The sequence below is a fragment of the Macrobrachium nipponense genome, chromosome 37 (genome assembly GCF_015104395.2).
Source record: "Macrobrachium nipponense isolate FS-2020 chromosome 37, ASM1510439v2, whole genome shotgun sequence".
Lineage (NCBI taxonomy): Eukaryota > Metazoa > Arthropoda > Malacostraca > Decapoda > Palaemonidae > Macrobrachium > Macrobrachium nipponense.
Genome location: NC_061097.1, coordinates 34036623 through 34056622, shown reverse-complemented (window position 1 = coordinate 34056622; position 20000 = coordinate 34036623). Strand labels below are relative to the sequence as shown.

Sequence of the window (20000 nt, the reverse complement as noted above, 5' to 3'; positions counted from 1 at the left end):
ATATAACTGTAAGGTATAACTTCAACTTATATGTGAAAAAACCGAAGGATATACCTCTCAATTATATGCAAAGTAATTGAAGATATACCATCATTTAAAGTATGTAAGATATAAGTCTATCATAATACCTATCAATTTAATGTATGTGAGATATAAGTCTATCATATAAATTAGTGATTTCAAAATGCCAATATTTTTTGAGAGAATGAAATTGCCCGTTAAGATCATTGTGTCCTAAACGGGTTATGCTATAAATTCTTATAGATCGAATCTATAGAATCCTTTGATACCAGCCTCAAAATATGTGGATAAAAAACTCCTAAATTCTCATCCTGACTTTGCAAGCATCACTGTGGCCCATTGTCGTTTAATATACAAAACTGCGATTCACAAAATGTTGAGATTATCAAAACACAAGAACTGTTTCAAACGTCACCCCCCCCCCTCCATTTTTTTTTCTTTTTTTTTTTGAATGTTGATATTTTCAAAATGTCAGAATTTTCACATTTCTTTTAAAAAAAATGCTGAAACTGTCAAAACGTAAGAATTTTTAATAGTTTTTTTTTATTTTGATATATTCAAAACGCAAGAGTTCTTACAAACGTCTTCTTAAAAGATTTTTTTGATATTTTCAAAACAGGAATTTTTAAACGTCAATCTGAATTGTTTGTCAAGAGATTTAAATTCATTCTATTATAAAAGAAAGGATTTCGAAAACACACACACTCACTTACAAAACACACAGGACTTTTAAAAAACAGTAACGCACTAATAAAATACACCTACTTTCACGATGCAAATACATTTTTTTCAAATGTAAATATTTTCGAAACATAAAGATTTTCAAACGTCATCTAAATTGTTATGGTTTGTGTAATAAAAAAATATTTTGAAAACACACACACACACACATACAACCACTTTCAAAACAAAGAACTTGAAAAAATAGTAACACAATAATAAAAAAAAAACTTTTCATGATTAAAAAAACACCCTTCCATGATTCCATGATTAAAAAACCTTCCATGGTTTAAAAAAACACTTTAATGATAAAGACACTTCCATGATTTAAAAAAACTCCATGATTTAAAAAAAAACTCCATGATTTAAAAAAAATTCCATAATTAAAAACCACACAATTCTATTATTAAAAACATCCTTCCATGAACTAAAAAAAAAACACCCCTCCACGATAAAAAAACAAACAAACAAACACTATTCTATTATCACAAAAACGACAAAAAAAATTCAGGCTTTGAAAACAGGCAAAAATTAAACTCAAGCTGAACTCCGTATCATTAACTCCCCACCAACCAAACAACTGCAAACAAACTCCCGAGAAACGATGAGACAGATGACCATTATCTCTCAAAACATTTCTAAAGAGATAGGATTAAAAAAAAAATCATTATCAATTTTTTTTTTTTTTAAATGTGAAGTTGGTTCTGAAAGCTGTTTTCCATTCGTTCCCACACTATCAGATGAACGCGACCACCCGTCTACGGAATCAGGCAAAGAGGGTGAGTAAGATATCTCTCTCTCTCTCTCTCTCTCTCTCTTCTCTCTCCAGCTCGTCCACGTTTTCAGCATCAGGGACATTCATATGCTAATCGCTAGACTCATATGCTGCATGCAGCCTACATGGCCTTGGGTGCAAGACTAAACCAAATACTATATACACAGTATATATATATATATATATATATATATATATATATATATATATATATTACTTGTTTTTATCTCTTAACACGCATATTTTAAATACAACAGGAAAACACAAGAAGGTAAGAAATTCTGAAGGCATGGTTTACAATATTGCATTCGCATACTGCTTTGCGCTGTGATTATGTGATATATATATATATATATATATATATAAGGATATATAGATATATATATAATATATATATATATATATTATATATATATATATATATATATATATATATATATTATCAAGAATATCATTTACTACCATAAAGATTCATCTCTTATGTGTTTTCGCTTTTACTATTGGCATAATTACAAATCTCTTTCCTTATATTCTATAATCGCTTTTTTCCAAAAGTATTTCTACGTATATTTATATCAGCTTTGTACCTTTAAGGGTAGATAGAAAAATAGATATATGTGTCAGGCAACGAAAATGTAAGGTTGCATACATATCAAAAACAAGTTGTCAACAAGTCAGTAACCATTTGCTTACATATCACAAACAAGTTGTCAACAAGTCAGCCACCATCTTCATACATATCACAAACAAGTTGTCAACAAGTCATTGGCCATTTGCATACATATCACAAACAAGTAGTCAACAAGTCATTGACCATTTGCATACATATCACATTCAAGTTGTCTACAAGTCAGCAACCATTTGCATACATATCACATACAAGTTGTCAACAAGTCACCAACCAATTACATATATCACAAACAAGTTGTCAACAAGTCACCAACCAATTACATATATATCACAAACAATTTGTCAACAAGTCAGCAGCCATTTGCATACATATCACAAACAAGTTGTCAACAAGTCAGCAATCATTTAGATCCATATCACATACAAGTTGTCAACAAGTCACTGACCATTTGCATACATATCACAAACAAGTTATCAACAAGTCAGCAACCAGTTGCATATATATCACAAACAAGTTGTCAACAAGTCAGCAACCATCTGCATACATATCACAAACAGTTTGTCAACAAGTCACCGACCATTTGCATACATATCACAAACAAGTTGTTGACAAGTTGCCGACTGTAAGTGTGAGATATTGATGACATGTGATGAAACAGTTTAGGGTTAACGATAAGGTGCTGACTTGTATTCAACATGTTTGCAACTGTGTGTGGTAAGTTGCCAACATGTGATGATGCCCGACCTAGGAATGATATTAGGTTGTTGATGTGTATTCAACAACGTCTGTGATGTGTGAATGATGATAAGTTGCTGATGTGTCATAAAACACTGTTTGAGACTACCAACTTGTTGCTGACTTGTATGCAACATGTCTGTGATGAAGCACTAGTTAGAACAATAAGTCGTTGACTTGTATTTAACATGTTTGTAATTTGTTGACAATAAGTTGCCGATAAGTTTAGGACTTCTGATGGCGAGAGAGAGAGAGAGAGAGAGAGAGAGAGAGATCACTTCCAGGGCATCACAAAGTTTACCCAAAGTAGCCAACTCGGTCTTCCCTTCACGTTCCCTTCCTGTCAAGAGGCCTCGCCAACTTGCCTCTTCCTCTTCTCCTTCTTCTTCTTCTTCTTCTTCTTAGATTCGTTTGAATACGAGATCTCTGGCCCGGATAATTATCGCATCTTTCTTTAGCTCCTTTTTTCAGCCGCTATTATTTGTGTTTTTGAAGCTCCCTCTCGCTAACCAGTATGTGTGTGTAAGTGTGTAAGTGTGTGTGTGTGAGAGAGAGAGAGAGAGAGAGAGAGAGAGAGAGAGAGAGAGAGAGAGAGAAATCTTCCCATTCTACACAGATCTTAGCCATCCGGTGTAAATATTTTAACATATTCAGTGAGGAAGTATGAAACTATTTAAAAAGTGAGAAATATATATATATATATATATATATATATATATATATATATATATATATATATATATATATATGGGTATTAAACAATGAAACTGCAGACGTAGTACAGCATACATGAAGAGCACCCAGGATGAAAGTACGAAAACACGACACTAAAACGAATGACTGAAGGAGAGACGAATGTATCTTCAATATTTTTTGCAGAGAGGCGAAGAGGGAGAGATTGAGATAAACTTTCAGGAACTCCCGATAATTGTTGATGTGAGAATTCATATCCTCTTTCTCGGAAGGGACACCCTTTTGGGGGGTGAGGGTAGGGGGGAGGGCGCTGAGAGAGAGAGAGAGAGAGAGAGAGAGAGAGAGAGAGAGCGGGTTTCAACATAAGTTGAAAAGATTCGGAGGTGATAAAGGGGCTGTATAATAACACACTCACACACAGAGAGAATGTACAACTAAGTGATCCAAGTGTAAAACGGAGAGAGAGAGAGAGAGAGAGAGAGAGAGAGAGAGAGAGAGAGATGTACAACTAAGTGATCCAAGTGTAAAACAGAGAGAGAGAGAGAGAGAGAGAGAGAGAGAGAGAGAGTTACAAGGAGTTACAAGGATTAGGATGTCTCAAAGACTTGTTAGTCCATCCGAGGAGACATCGTGTGCTCACTTATCTGTAGGAGCAGGTTTTACTGTTCACAGTGTCGTGATGATTTTGTCCAGCTTTCTTTTAAACTCTTCCACACTGTTGCTGTTTACAACTGGTGGGAGTTTATTCCACGTGTCACATATCTTGTATGTAAAGAAGTTCCCACAATGGAATGTGTTGTATCTCTTCAGTTCTAGTTTCCATCCATTATTTCTTGTTTGGTTTTCGTTTAATTTAAATAGGTTACTGTCTACGTTTGTTAAGCCTTTCAGTATTTCGAATGTTTCTATTAGTCGTCCTCGCAATCTCGTGTTTCTAAGCCATACATTTTCAGGCTCTCTAGTCGTCTTCGGTAACCCATTTGCCTGATGGATGGAATTAACTTTGTAGAGAGAGAGAGAGAGAGAGAGAGAGAGAGAGAGAGAGAGAGCCGGGTTTGATCATAAGTTGAAAAGATTCAGAAATGAAAAAGCTGTATGAGAGATAGAGAGAGACAGAGACACACAGAGAGGCATAAGCAAGGTTGTGGGGTGGGGGGATTTGCCTGCTGTTTTGACGGGAGAGAGAACCCCAGAAGGATCCCGAAAGGACTGTGGAAGGATCGGGACCCGAATCCTTTAAGTTCATCCTTTTTTAAATTCCTTGAGAAGAAAATCCTTAGGTCAGACCAAGACCTTCTGGATAAGGAGAAGAGAGAGAGAGAGAAGAGAGAGAGAGAGAGAAGAGGGCTCCCGGGCCCTTTTTGGCTACTTCAGGAATGCTGAGTCTGTCTCTCGCTTGTTATTGCGTCTTCAGGGAGTTGGTGGGGGAGGGGAGGGGGAGGGGGAGTCTCTCTCTCTCTCTCTCTTCCTGCCTCTTAGCAAGTGCTGTTTACACATACATACATACATACACACACACAGACACACACACATATATATGTATTTATATATATTTATATATATATATATATAAGTTATAATAATATACATATAATATATAATACTTATGTATCCATACAAATATTCAGTCTGTAATAACCTGTATTTACTAAAACTTTCTTCGCTTGGGTTCACATAATAATAATAATAATAATAATAATAATAATAATAATAATAATAATAATAATAATAATAATAATAATAATAATAATATAATTATAATAATAATAATAATAATAATAATATAATAATAATAATAATAATAATAATAATAATAATAATGATAATAATAATGTTTTATTGAAACTTATAGTAGAATTTACGGAATTGATCTTATACAAAAATACTCTCAATTCTTCTGATGACTCGGAGAGAATTTTGTATGAAATCGATTTCATAAAGTCTGCCATTGATTATTTTCAATAAAACATGTTTAAAAGAATGTCTGTTTCCAGCATACCTGAATAATAATAATAATAATTAATAATAATAATAATAATAATAATAAAATCATCTTTGTGACTCAACACTGTTAAAAGTCAAGACGAAATTAAGGCACGTTTTCTGTGCACATCCATTCCTCTCCTCTGCCCAGTCCATCTTGAAGTAACATCAACAGAGACGAAGTCGCGAATGTTTATAAGCTTATTGCGTCATCCTGTTTATTACAACTGGATACAACGGACATCTGGCTCGAGTCGTGAAAAGTTACGTCAACGCTAAACACGGAGGAGTCAGCCCAGGCAATATTATTTCACAAGCTCTAGCGTTTTGTGTTTGTGAACACGGAGATTTTGTGTGTGTGTGTGTACTGGACTGGGATACATAATATACAGGTTACAGACAGAGAGGAAAATGTATGATGTATGGTGTTGTGAAATTAAATATTCAAGATATAGGTTGCAAAGGGAAAAATATATATTCTATGGTGTTGTGGAATTAAATACATAGGATATAGAGTACACAGGACAAAATATATATTCTATGGTGTTGTAGAATTAAATACATAAAATATAGGTTGCAGACAAGGGGAAAAATATATATTTTATAGTGTTGTGGGATTAAATATACAGGATACAGGTTACAGAAAAAGGGGCAAAAATGTTGTATTAAGTAACACATACACAACTTCAAAACCAGAACTAAACAGAAACAAAACATCAAGAGACGAAGGTCTCACACCACCAACCCTATCAAGCTATAGATTAAAAACGGCCATAATCTCGAAATTAGGCAACAAAAATTAAACAATAACCAAAGTAATTAACTGAACACGGCCATCATCTCGAAACTAACAGACGAATATTTCATGAAACTTGAATTTTACGAATGATACGGAAAACAAATACTACTACGATCTCTAAGGCAAGAGGGTTTCATGAGGGGTGACTCACTTAAACTGGAGACTAAACACTTCCATGACTTCAGAGGTAGACTGATGTCTCAGAAGTCTCAAATCCCTCAGGAGAGACCGAACACCGCTATAACCTTAGACATAAAGATGTCTCAGTACTCTCAAATGTCTCAGAGATAAAAAGGTCTCAGCAGTCTCAAACCAGAGACCAGAAATTGCCAAAACCTCAGAGATAGGAAGATGACTCAGAAGTCTCAAATCTCTCAGGACAGAGATTAACAGCTACCATAACTTTAGAGGTAGAGAGATGTCTCGGAAATCTCAAAGCTAAAACAGAAGACGAAACCATACCGTAACCTCACAGCTCGAGAGATTACACATTCTCGTCTTATTTTTTTCAAGGAGCGAGGACTTTTAGAATCTCCTTAATGAAACGGCGTCTTCTTTTTGACACACACACACTTTATATACCCGTCAAAATGCCCGGGGCATTCCTCAGACGTTATACAGGAAGAAGAGCTTATTACAGTCTTACGCGGGCAAGAAAAGAGAAAAAAAACCACATACCCCTTAGGGGGTAATTAGTCGCTAAAACACGTATTGTTGGACCGAGTGAAATGGCAGAAGTTTTTCCATTCTCTCTCTCTCTCTCTCTCTCTCTCTCTCTCTCTCTCTCTCTCTCTCTCTCTCAGCACGAGAGACAATCAATCAAAACATATTTCTGATGGGCATCAGTATGAAAAAAAATACTATTCGTAACGATACATAATTTTCCAGTATCCAGTGGTCTTAAAAGTGACCTCTGTCCAGTAACAGGAGATTTTTTAATTACTGATCTCTTCTTTCTATATTTTATATTGCCATAATACTCCTTGAAAGCTTGAATTTCAAGTCTGTGGCCCTTTTTGTGGGCTTGTTCCATGTGAACTGGGTTCCTCTGAATAATAATAATAATAATAATAATAATAATAATAATAATAATAATAACAGATAGGGTTATACGTGCCAATAGACCAGACGTGACGCTGATTGACAAAATCAAGAAGAAGGTATCACTCATTGATGTCGCAATACCATGGAACACCAGAGTTGAAGAGAAAGAAAGGGGAAAATATTAATAAGTATTAAGACCTGTAAATAGAAATATGAAGGATATGGCATATGCCAGTGGAAATTGTAGCCATAATCATAGGAACACTAGGCACGATTCCAAGATCCCTGAAAAGGAACCTGGAGAGACTAGATGCTGAAGTAGCTCCAGGACTCATGCAAAAGAGTGTGATCCTAGAAACGGCGCACATAGTAAGAAAAGTGATGGACTCCTGAGGAGGCAGGATGCAACCCGGAATCCCACACCTATAAAAACCATCCAGTTGAATTGGATGACTGTGATAGACCAAAATAATAATAATAATAATAATTTGGTGAGGTCACACTTCAATGCAGCTAGGGCAAGACACTAAGCTTTTAACCTTCCTTGGCATATGTTGACCTCGTCTAGTTTCATACAAACTTAAACTAGACTACAAAATAGACTACGACTATCTGACAGTGTAAAGAGAAAATATCCTGAGCAATGGCAACATTTAGCTTGCCAAGTCAATCATTGCGATGATGTTTAAACAAGTTCATACTTCACTTAGCATATTCTATTCAATGTCAATCATGAGGCCGCGCTGGCATAAGGCCAGCTTAACCTACGACAACAATAGAAGCTCAGTAATTCTCTCGAAAGCAAAAATAATCTACAAGTCTGTCAATTCTGAGAGAAAAGTCATTGATATGTGGATTGAAGATTTTGCTTTCTACAACAGGTCCAGCAACTCTTTCGAAAGCTGTAGTTAACTTTCTAAAGAAAGGTCAGTACTGAAAGAGTAATTGACAAGCTGCTTTCTACCCAATGAGCGTTGATAATGAGACAGTATTGCCTTCACAATTTATCACAATCTTCTTTGTCTCACGCTATAGACAAGAAACCGTATTGTCACCATATCCGCTATGGTGCCTTGCAAATAACCCCATATCAGATATGGCAGCCAGCAAAAAACACCATATCCGCTATGGTGCCCTGCAAATACATAAGTGGTGTCATCTAGAGATAAAAAAACACACACACGCACAAAGCTATTTGAATAAACTTCCGTCTGATATGAAGGCGCCCTTGGCATTTCAACCCGAGGGATTGAAGGGAAATCCGTTTGTAGCGTTGATTGATAGCATTATCTCTCTCTCTCTCTCTCGTCGCATCCTATCAAACCGTTTGATACGTAATGTCACATTCAACATTGTGCATGTGTTTTTTTTTCTAAACTGTTACATTGAACGAGATTTTATACCCTGTGATATATATATATATATATATATATATATATATATATATATATATATATATACATCTCTCTCTCTCATATATATATATATATATATATATATATTATATATATATATATATATGAGAGAGAGAGAGAGAGAGAGAGAGAGAGAGAGAGAGAGACAGAGAGAGAGAGAGATGTAAATATATATCACTAAAAACATTTCCACTTCTATTGGAAAATACATTAGCTGTCAACAATATATTCTGATACATTTCCTTGTGTTTATGCTTCGCGAAATGTATTTAGTCTTACAAGGCTTCCCTTTCCCCAACCCTCCCCCTCCCCGCAGTCTCCATTATCCCATGAACCTGGCCTGTACGGGTAACAGACTCCACAATTCGGGGCCATTCACCCCCTCCCCCTCCCCCTACATGCTTGTAAACCTGTGTACTATAAGGAAAGTCAACATTGCGGTGTCGGTGTCAATCCATAAACTCTAAAGGTGCAACACACTTCCCTTTCGGGATCCCGCCCACCACTGACTGGGACATATGGAACCGCACGGTTCTTACTTATTCCTTAATATGATTCCGGCCTTGCTTATGTGAGGTGTATTTCGAATGCCAGCGACGGGAGAGAGAGTCTCTCTCTCTCTCTCTCTCGTCTCTCTCTCTCTCTCTCTCTTCTCTCTCTCTCTCTCTCTCTCTATATATATATATATATATATATATATATATATATATATATATATATTATATGAATCTCCCCTCATATTACAACTGGTTTTATCAAAGTTCTTTTGTTAACTTAATCTGTCTTCTTTCCGGCTTCAAAATTACCACATATATATACGGATGATAACTTCAGAAAAATTCTCATCTTTGAGAAAACAAATATCTATGTGAAATTGAGCTGTCATTTCTTTAGTTAAAGAATATTCCAAAAACAAATATATTTCTATATTTACAGATACAATTACCTACAAATGAAAGAAACATCATGAGAATTTATTTATATTCAAAGGAGCAGCTACCTACAAATGCAAGACGTTATAAAAACGAATCAGGTGGGAAATGACCTCTAAAGTCGTGAATTCTGACGAGACAGGTTACACGTACCAATTTCACAAATTAAACCGTATCAATTTCAAGGGAAATAAAGATATGATGATTCGTAAACAAAAAGTTGACTTTTAAAAAGAGTTGATTTGTGAAAAATGGAAAAAAATTGACTTGTCAACAGAAAAGTTAACTTTTAAACGAAAAGTTGACTTGTAAACACAAACTTGACTTATAAACGAAAAGTTGACTTGTAAACACAAACTTGACTTATAAACAAAAAGTTGACTTGTAAACACAAACTTGACTTGTAAACACAAACTTGACTTATAAACACAAACTTGACTTGTAAACATAAACTTACTTGTAAACACAAACTTGACTTATGAACAAAAAGTTGACTTGTAAACACAAACTTTACTTGTAAACACAAACTTGACTTATAAACACAAACTTGACTTATAAACACAAACTTGACTTATAAACACAAACTTGACTTGTAAACACAAACCAGACTTATAAAGAGAAAGTTGGCTTGTAAACAAAACCTTAACTTGTAAACAACTGAACTCGTCACAGAGTTTAGTCGATGCCTTTGATGGTGAACAAGTGAAATATAAAAGTAAAAAAAAAGCATAAACGAATTAAATTGTTAAGTAAAAGCAAGCCCCAAACGAATTAAAGTTTTAAGTAAACAAGACATAAACCATTGAAATTTACAAATAAAAAAGGTGTAAACGAATTAAATTTATAAATAAACAAGACACAAAAGAAATAGATAAGGCGCAAACATATGAAATTTATTAGCAAAGAAGGCACGAACGAATTAAATTTTCTAAGCAAACAAGGCATACAGGAATTAGAGTTATAAGTAAACAAGCCGTAAACGTATTACATTTATAGGGGAACAAGGCATAAGCGAATTAAAGTTATAAGTGAACAAGGCGTAAACGAATTAAAGTTATAAGTGAACAAGGCATAAACGAATTAAAGTTTTAAGTAAACAAGGCGTAAACGAATTGAAGTTAAAAGTGAACAAGGCATAAACGAATTGAATTTATAAGTAAACAAGGCATAAACGAATTAAATTGTTTAAGCAAACAAAGAATTCGCCTGAAAACGAGAGTCGAAGAAGGAACCACGTGGTCCGTGGTTCCTAACCTCAAAATCGATAGGGTTTATCCAAAACACTGAGAGAGAGAGAGAGAGAGAGAGAGAGAGAGAGAGAGAGAGAAGAGGTGCCTGGGGCTATTGACAATCAATAACGTGGTCACGAAATGGTACTTCTGGGGGGGCCCCCTAACCCCATCCTCCCCCCAACACCACTCCCCCTTCTGCAGTCGATTGTCGTTGCATGCCGTCGATTGACGGTCGATTACGGTCGATAGAGGAGCGGTTATTCGGTCCGTTTGAGCGGACGGATCATGGGAGCATGATGAGAAGAGAAAATGACTCACATAAAAATAATAATTAATCAATTTTAAAAAACGGAAAAGTAAATAAGGCAAAAAAAATAAAATTTATAACTAAAAAAGGCAAAATTGAAATTTATAAGTAAATAGGGCAAAAAAAGTGAAATTTATATGGAAATAAGGCAGAAATATGCATTTCATAAGTAAATAAGGGAGAAATATTAAATTTATAATGATATAAGGAAAAAAAATAAATGTAAAAGTAAATAAGGCAAAAAAATAAATTTATAACCGAAAAAGGCAAAAATGACATTTATATGTGAATAGGGCAAAATAATTAATTTACAACTAAATGGGGAAAAAATATTATATCTATAAGTAAATAAGGAAAAATTTAAATTTATAAGTAAATAAGGCAAAAAATTAATCTATAAGTAAATAAGACAAAAAAATAAATTTATAAGGAAATAAGGAAGAAATGCAATTATAAGAAAATAAGGAAAAAAAGATTAAATTGATAAGGAAAGCAGTAAAAAATTGATTTATAAGTAAATAAGAAAATAATTTATAAGTAAATAAGACAAAAATTAAATTTATACGGAAATAAAGAAAAAATTTAACTTATATTTTTTCTTAAATTGTACCCAAGTGTATTAGATTCTAGGTACAAATCTCCTTATAATCCCTATCTGTCACTTAAGCGACCTTGCCTGTACTCTCAATTTCTCATGTAAGTCAGTTTGTCTGCTAAGTAACGGAAATGAGTCGAAAGATCGTGCAGAAACTCCGTTCTTTATCTTTCCTTCGTGGCTTATACCTTTATTTATGCATTTATCACGTTCCAAACTTTCGTGATTCAGTTGTACATTTATAAGTAAATAAGACAAAAAATTAAGTTTATAAGGAAATAAGAAATTAAATCATTTATAAGTAAATAAGGAACAAAAATTAAATTTATAAGTAAACAAGGCATAAACGAATAAATTTACTAATAAATAATATATACACGAATTAATTTTCTAAGTAAATAAGCAATAAACAAATAAAATTATAAGTAAACAAGGCATAAACGAATTAAAATGCCAAGAAAATAATGATTTATAAATAAACTAGTCATAAACAAATGATATTCAAGTAAAATGTTAACGATAATGTCAAGCAATATAGTCCCCTTGAAAGAAAGAACAAAACTTTTACATTTCGAAAGAAATAAATTGTAAAATTAACAAAACTTAAAATGAAAAAAAAGCGGGAGTATGGAGAGAGAGAGAGAGAGAGAGAGAGAGAGAGAGAGAGAGAGAGAGGAGAGATTTTCTCAGATTACAAAACAGCCCAAAAAATGGTAAAATTAACCAAATTTAAAATGAAAAATCGAGGTACCCTGGAGAGAGAGAGAGAGAGAGAGAGAGAGAGAGAGAGAGAGAGAGAGAGACTCTGTGGCTACCAATATCATTCTTTCTCGGGATGAAGCTGGTAGCCTCAAGACCCAAAGTAGCAAGTGGCGAAATGGCTACTAAGTAGCCCTTACAACAACAAACACAAAATTCATCCACGAAAGTTGAAAACAAGAAAAAAATGTTAAGTAGTCATTTAAAGGACTTGTTAAGGGAAACAAGTAGCAAGTAGTAGAATGGGTATTAATAGGAATTAAAATAATAAACTACAAAGCAATAACCAAAGGTAAAGTCAAGAACGAGACAATTTTTTTAAATAGTCATTAAAAACAGTTGTTAAAGGAAATAAATAGCAAGTGGGAGAATGGCTACTAAGTAGGCAGTATAACAACATGCAAAATATCAATAAAACACACGAACCTCGAAAAAAAAAAATCCGAAGAAAAAAATAATGAAAACCAGAACTTCCAGTAGCAAGTAGGAGAACCAAATCTAGTAGGACACAAAAATAAAAAATAGATAAAAATCAGGACTTCCAGTAGCAAGTAGGAAAACCAAATCTAGTAGGACACAAAAAATAAACATAGATAAAAACCAGGACTTCCAGTAGCAAGTAGGAGAACCAAATCTAGTAGGACACAAAAATAAAAATAAAAAAATAGATAAAAACCAGGACTTTCAGTAGCAAGTAGGAGAACCAAGATCTAGAAGAAGATACAAATTCAGAAAAAATAACAGAAACCAGACTTTCGGTACCAAGTAGCTCAGCCAGAATCTAGTAGGAGATACAACAAAGAAGTAAAAATCAACAATAGAAACGAAACTAATAAAAAATTGAAATAAAAAAAATAATGAACAACAGCACTTTCAGTAGCAAGTAGCAGAACCTGAATCTAGTAAGAGATACAAGAGCTAAGCAGCAAGTAGGAGAAAGGCTACTAAGTAGGCATTACAACAACACTAAAAAATAAATATAATAAAAAAAACAAAGGAAAAAAATTTTTTAATAACGAAAAAATAGGACTTTCAGTAGCAAGTAGCAAAACCAGACCCTAGCAGGAGATACAAGAGCTAAGTAGCAAGTAGGAGGAAGGATACTAAGTAGGGAATACATCAAAACATCAATAATATAAACGAAACAAAAATAAATAAATAATGAAAAACAGGACTTTCAGTAGCAAGTAGCGGAACCCCAACCTAGTAGGAGATACAAGAGCTAAGTAGCAAGTAGGAGGTAGGATCCTAAGTAGGGAATACATCAAAACATCAGTAATATAAACGAAACAAAAAAAATTAATATATGATGAAAGACAAGACTTTCAATAGCAAGTAGCGGAACCCCAACCTAGTAAGAGATACAAGGGCTAAGTAGCAAGTAGGAGGAAGGATACTAGGTAGGGAATACATCAAAACATCAATAATATAAAAGAAACAAAAAAAATTAAAAAGAATGATGAAAGACAAGACTTTCAGTAGCAAGTAGCGGAACCCCAACCTAGTAAGAGATATAAGGGCTAAGTAGCAAGTAGGAGAAAGGATACTAGGTAGGGAAATACATTAAAACATCAGTAATATAAACGAAACAAAAAAAATTAATAAATGATGAAAGACAAGACTTTCAGTAGCAGGTAGCGGAACCCCAACCTAGTAAGAGATACAAGGGCTAAGTAGCAAGTAGGAGGAAGGATACTATACTCGGTTTTTTTCCATCTGTCCATCCGCCTGTGGTGTTTGCGTATGGTAACACTGCGTCCCGGGCTTTAGATAGTTACATTCAGCTTACATTCAACATTAATAACAATGTCCTATTTCGAATATTAACGGTGTAATTCGCATACAGTAAATCTTAAAACACTTTTCAGTTGCAAATGTACACCCAGATATCCTTTTATTTACCTAAAACTTACACATAGAGTAACTATCTAAAGCCCAGGACGCAGTGTTACCATACGAAAACACCACAGGCGGATGGACAGATGAAAAAAAACAGAGTATATGTAGGGAATACATCAAAACATTAATGATATAAAAGAAACAAAACAAAACAAATAAAAAAGAATGATAAAACAGGACTCTCAGTAGCAAATAGCAGAACCAGAAGCAGGAGCTACAAGAGCTAATGGCGTGTACAATCCCGAGTTACAAAATTGACTCTGGAGTCAATTATTGAAAGAAGGGGGACAAATGCCCATTCATTTTCGGAATGTCCCTGTTGATGACGGTGCCACCGAAATTGGCACTTTGGGTACACTAGTTTTGGCACTGCCACAATAAAAAAAAAATTCAGGGGCAGTGAATGACACCAATAACGGATGTAATAATGTTATTTATTCGCTATTATTATCATTCTTATAAGAGTAGTTTTATCATCAATAAAAATTATTATAATGACAAAAACAATGCGCTATTATTATTACTATAGGAGCTGTATCAACTTGATAAGAACAATTTTAATGACAAAAATAATGTTATTTATTATTATTATTATTATTATTATTATTATTATTATTATAAAAGCAGTATTAACTCAATAGGAATAATTTAAATACAAAAATAATTTTATTATCATTATTATTATTATTATTATTATTATTATTATTATTATTATATTAATTATTATTATTATTATTATTATTATTATTATCTTAGGAGCCGTATTACTTCAATAAGAATACTACCACTATCAATAATAATTACAACTAAAATTTAAAAAAAAATTATTAATAACATCAACAAGAAATTAACACCAAAATGACTAATGATATCAACCAGGGACGTAACACAACACCAATTAACATCCTCCATTTATAGGGCCACTTAGGCTGCATTAAATTATCTTTTTTCAAATCACAAATAATTTCCGATATTAATTCGTGTTTTCGCTCTTTACAGGTGAGCAACATTATGTCTGAAAAGCAGGTGAGCTTATTAGGAGGAATAGTTTTGCTGGCTTTCACACACACACACACACACACACACACACACACACACACACACATATATATATATATATATATATATATATATATATATATATATATATATATATAGTGCAAACGATATTCATGCATGAAATTAAACTCATCTATTGCATACAAGCAATATTTTCAACAACAACAAGGGATGACTTCAGAAAAACCAAGATATCAGGCACTCTCTCTCCACCATCTTACTACTCTCTCTCTCTCTCTCTCTCTCTTCTCTCTCTCTCATCATCTCTCTCTCCTCTCTCTCTCTCTCTCTATTCTTCCCAGCTGACCAGACCACATTGGAATACCCTGTGACCTTTTCACCAATTCTGTCTATCTACTTACTTCTCCCTATTTCGATCCTTATTCCTTATTCATCTCAAAACATTCGGAATGCACACATCACTTCCATAAATGAGAATTGGCTCAACACCTTCCCTAAAAAAATAATATCTTTTGTTTACACCTTGCTCATTTTTCTCCTTCTACCATCTACCTTCATGAACTAATTATGCCTGCTCGCATTCAAGTTCAACTTTCTCACCTAACAAAGACTTTCTACCTCTCGCTGTTTTCTGGTCTTTCCCTCCACAGTGCCCAGTCAGCCCAGACACTGTTATACCTAACCAGACACTCTCCCCTCTCAACATATTTCCGCCCTTTTACGTTGAATATCCAGCGATTATGTCTTGAACATTTTCTAGGTCTTATCCCTTATTAATCCTTCAGCTATCTATCACGTTACCTCAATACAAATACTGCCACCAACTACTCTCCCAGGCATTCTAAGTCATATTTCTGGCGTTGTAACACTAAATTCATATGACACCTGTCACCTCTGACACCTCTTCTTAGGTGACACTGTTTTTTCTCACGAGGTGACACCTCTTCTTCATCCAAACATACTTTCCAAGCCTCTTTCCTGAGACATTCAGACAAGACAATCTCCATTCTAATTCACTCAAGAAACTGGAACCTACAACTATAACATCTGTTTCTGTATCATTTCCCTTTTCAATTTTTATAGGGTTCTACAACAAAAATAGCACATGCAACACTATGCACGTAAGTTACAGTATAGTGAAGATCATGATGATTACGTATCCCAGAGTCAGAAAGACGTGGCCTGATGTCAACGGATTAGTGTATGTAGGTGAAGAGAGAGAGAGAGAGAGAGAGAGAGAGAGAGAGAGAGAGAGAGAGAGAGACGTCGGTTGACGCTGATTGCTTTTATACTGGTCGAAATATTTCATGAAGTGAATACTACAATAAATAAAAAAAGTTATTTATATAAAACATATATACATATATATATATATATATATATATATATCTATATATATATATATATATATATAATATATATATATATATAATATAGTATATATGTATATATATATATATATATATATCTATATATATAGTATATTATATATATATATATATAATATATATATATATATATATATAACACACACACACACACATATATATAGGGTATATACTATCAAACAAATGAAGGCATTTGGTATATTGTACGTTTGAAAGACAATGAATAATTATGAATGATCAAACTCGATATAAAGGTAACATTAAAAAGAATAATGAAAATTCCATTTTTAATATACAAAAAGTTCAACCACTGGGGCTACGATATCCAAGATATCCAAGGGACAGAAGAGGAATTTCTTATTCTGAAGTAGAACATTTGGAAAAGAAATTCTCTTGAATATTATTTCTCTCATTTTATTGATTTTGTGTATATAATAACAATAATAATAATATAATATAAAAATCACGTCAATAAAATGGTGTACAAAAATTCACACTGATATAAGTGTAAATCTACACACACACATTAATATATATATATATATGATATAGATATATATATATATATATATATATATATATATATATATATATATATACATATATATATATATATATATATATATATATATATATATATATATATATATATATATATATATATATATATACAACGCTGTATATCTATTTTAAATAAATATATATTTACAACACTTACATCATTGTGGCTTTTTTAACCAATATAATAATATTAATAATAATAATAATAATAATAATAATAATAATAATAATGATAATAATAATCTGTATATTCTGCAAGCAAGAAAATAACAAATTCCTATGTTTACTATACCTGTGTGTGCATGCGCATACACGTTTACGTGTCAGCGTACGTTCGTGCATTCGTCCCGAATCATGCAGGCGCGCGCGCGCACTTGCACGGAGCACAAATACACCCACCTCCCCACCCCACCCCACCCACAAGCCACCCCCTGCCAGCGGAAGTGAAGGTCCATAAAACCTTGGGAAATCAGATCACAGGAAGCGTCCCGGGCCAATAAAAGCTGCCGAAATATGTGAGGGTCCTTTTCGCCCAGACTACGGGAGGCGAACCCGGAGGAACTGAACGCCGTCGGTTTATGGGCGACTCACTCCTGCAGAAGGGAGGGGGTGGGGAGGAGGGGGAGTTGGACTAAAGGTGGGGGGGGGTTATTCCTCAGAGGCGGGCCAGGAGGGATTTGTTTGGAAATGAAAGTAAAAAAATGACTAAATATGTATATACGGATCAGTGAATTTCCCAAAGGCGTCTCACTCCTGCAGGAGTAGGGTGAGGTAGAATGTGGGTTGGGGGGCACGGGGGGGGGGGGGTATGGAGTTATTTCTCGAAGGTGGGCAACGTTTGAATCTGGGGGAATCATTGTTAAAAAAAATGAATTATTCCCAAAGGGCGTCTCACTCCTGCAGAAGGTAGAAGGGGAATGAAAACTTTTGAATTAAACAAGGTGCCTTAGCGAAGATCCAGTAAGTTAATTAAATGTGCAAAAATGCACAATTTGAATGAATATATAAACAACTCAGTTTCATAAATAAATAAGAAACTGACAATAAACGAAATATGAATGAGTGAATAATGACTCGCAACAATGACTAGTCGACCCCGTTTATCCGGACTCAAGGACGACCGTCCGCTATATCGGGGGACCTTGACCGAAACGAAAAAAGCGGCCTTTGTTAGGTGACGTCATCTTTTTGGGGGTGGGGGAACCAGGGGATTGAGCGGAGGGGGAGGAGGGGGGTGGTGGCTGCAGGGGGGAGGTTTTGGAAATGTCTTCAAAGCGTAATCCTAAATAATTGCCTTTTTTTAACTTTTTTTTATTTTTTATTTTTTTTGCTTGCTTGCTCAGTCTGGTATTTCGTCGACCGTCGTGTTCAGTCGTGTACATCGTCGGCGACTGCTGTCGTGCAAGGTCGTATAAACACATTTCTTTGATTTATATGACGTGTGTTACCGCCATTGCTAAATAATGGGGGAGGGGGGGGGGCGCAATTGAAAGAGTTAATTGCTTATTAATGCTTCTTCATTTCCAAACTCAAATGTCAAGGCTTTCGGAATCTCCTCTTCACTCAAAAATTTTCAAAAGGTGAATTGAAATGAATTCAATCGCAGGAACCTCCAATGTGCCTGGCTGATGATGTACGAGGTTTTAAGTAGATCGAGCTCTGAATTCAAATGAATTCAATGTTAGAAACCTCCACTGTGATCGGCTGGTGTATGAGAATTTCCACTGCAGGTCTCGTCCTCAAATTCGAAGATGAATTCAAAGGGTCAAGTTATAAATTCAAATAGAATTCAAAGGCTAACTTCACTGCCTGACTTCAGAATAGAAGATATTCAACTCTTTATATCATTCTCCCAGAAAAAAGATTTTTCAACACAAAGTGAATTCAAAAGGAAAATATCAGAATAGAAGGGAGTCAACATCATTCTCCTCGTCAATGAATTCAAACACAAAGTGAATTCAAAAACAAAATTCTGCATACACGCAACACAAAAAATACTGAATTTAGAACGAGTTCCTCGCAGTCTGATTTACGGGCGAATTCAAAAGGGTGAATTCAAAATACAAACACTAGCAAAAAATAAATGCAAAATATTGAATTCAGGAAGACACATTCTCTCAGCCTGAATTATAGGCGAATCAAGAAGGTGAATTCAAAATACAAACACTAACAAAAAATAAATGCAAAATATTGAATTCAGGAAGACACATTCTCTCAGCCTGAATTATGAGCGAAACCAAAAGTTGAATTCAATTCATCCTCCAAATGGCTCTCCTTGAACTTTGCATTTCCTTCCTCGTTGCAAAGTTCTCCGGCAAATGTCGTGAATTAGAGGAAGGGGGCGGTTGGGGGGGACGGTGGCCCCCACAACCCCTCAAAATTTCGTATATGTTGTTTACACTGTGTTATTGGTTATATATATATATATATGAATATTTATCACATCACCGTGATTCATATAAATCATTCGAGCTACAAATGTCCTTTAATA

The 20000-nt window shown here is 34.2% G+C and overlaps 1 protein-coding gene across 6 annotated transcripts in view; it reads left to right on the top strand.

Annotated features, from left to right (window-relative positions):
• Positions 1–20000, top strand: part of LOC135209094 (beta-1,4-glucuronyltransferase 1-like) — a 122489-nt gene that overhangs the window by 17297 nt on the left and 85192 nt on the right. For 2 of the 6 annotated variants that reach the window (XM_064241690.1, XM_064241689.1), the window contains exons 2-3: positions 1482–1520; positions 15540–15566. The exons of 2 other annotated variants lie outside the window; for them this stretch is intronic. In XM_064241690.1, coding sequence (XP_064097760.1) covers positions 1482–1520; positions 15540–15566 — 66 coding nt within the window. The remainder of the gene's footprint in view (positions 1–1481; positions 1521–15539; positions 15567–20000) is intronic. 2 more of the 6 variants (XM_064241691.1, XM_064241692.1) reach the window with 1 other exon arrangement.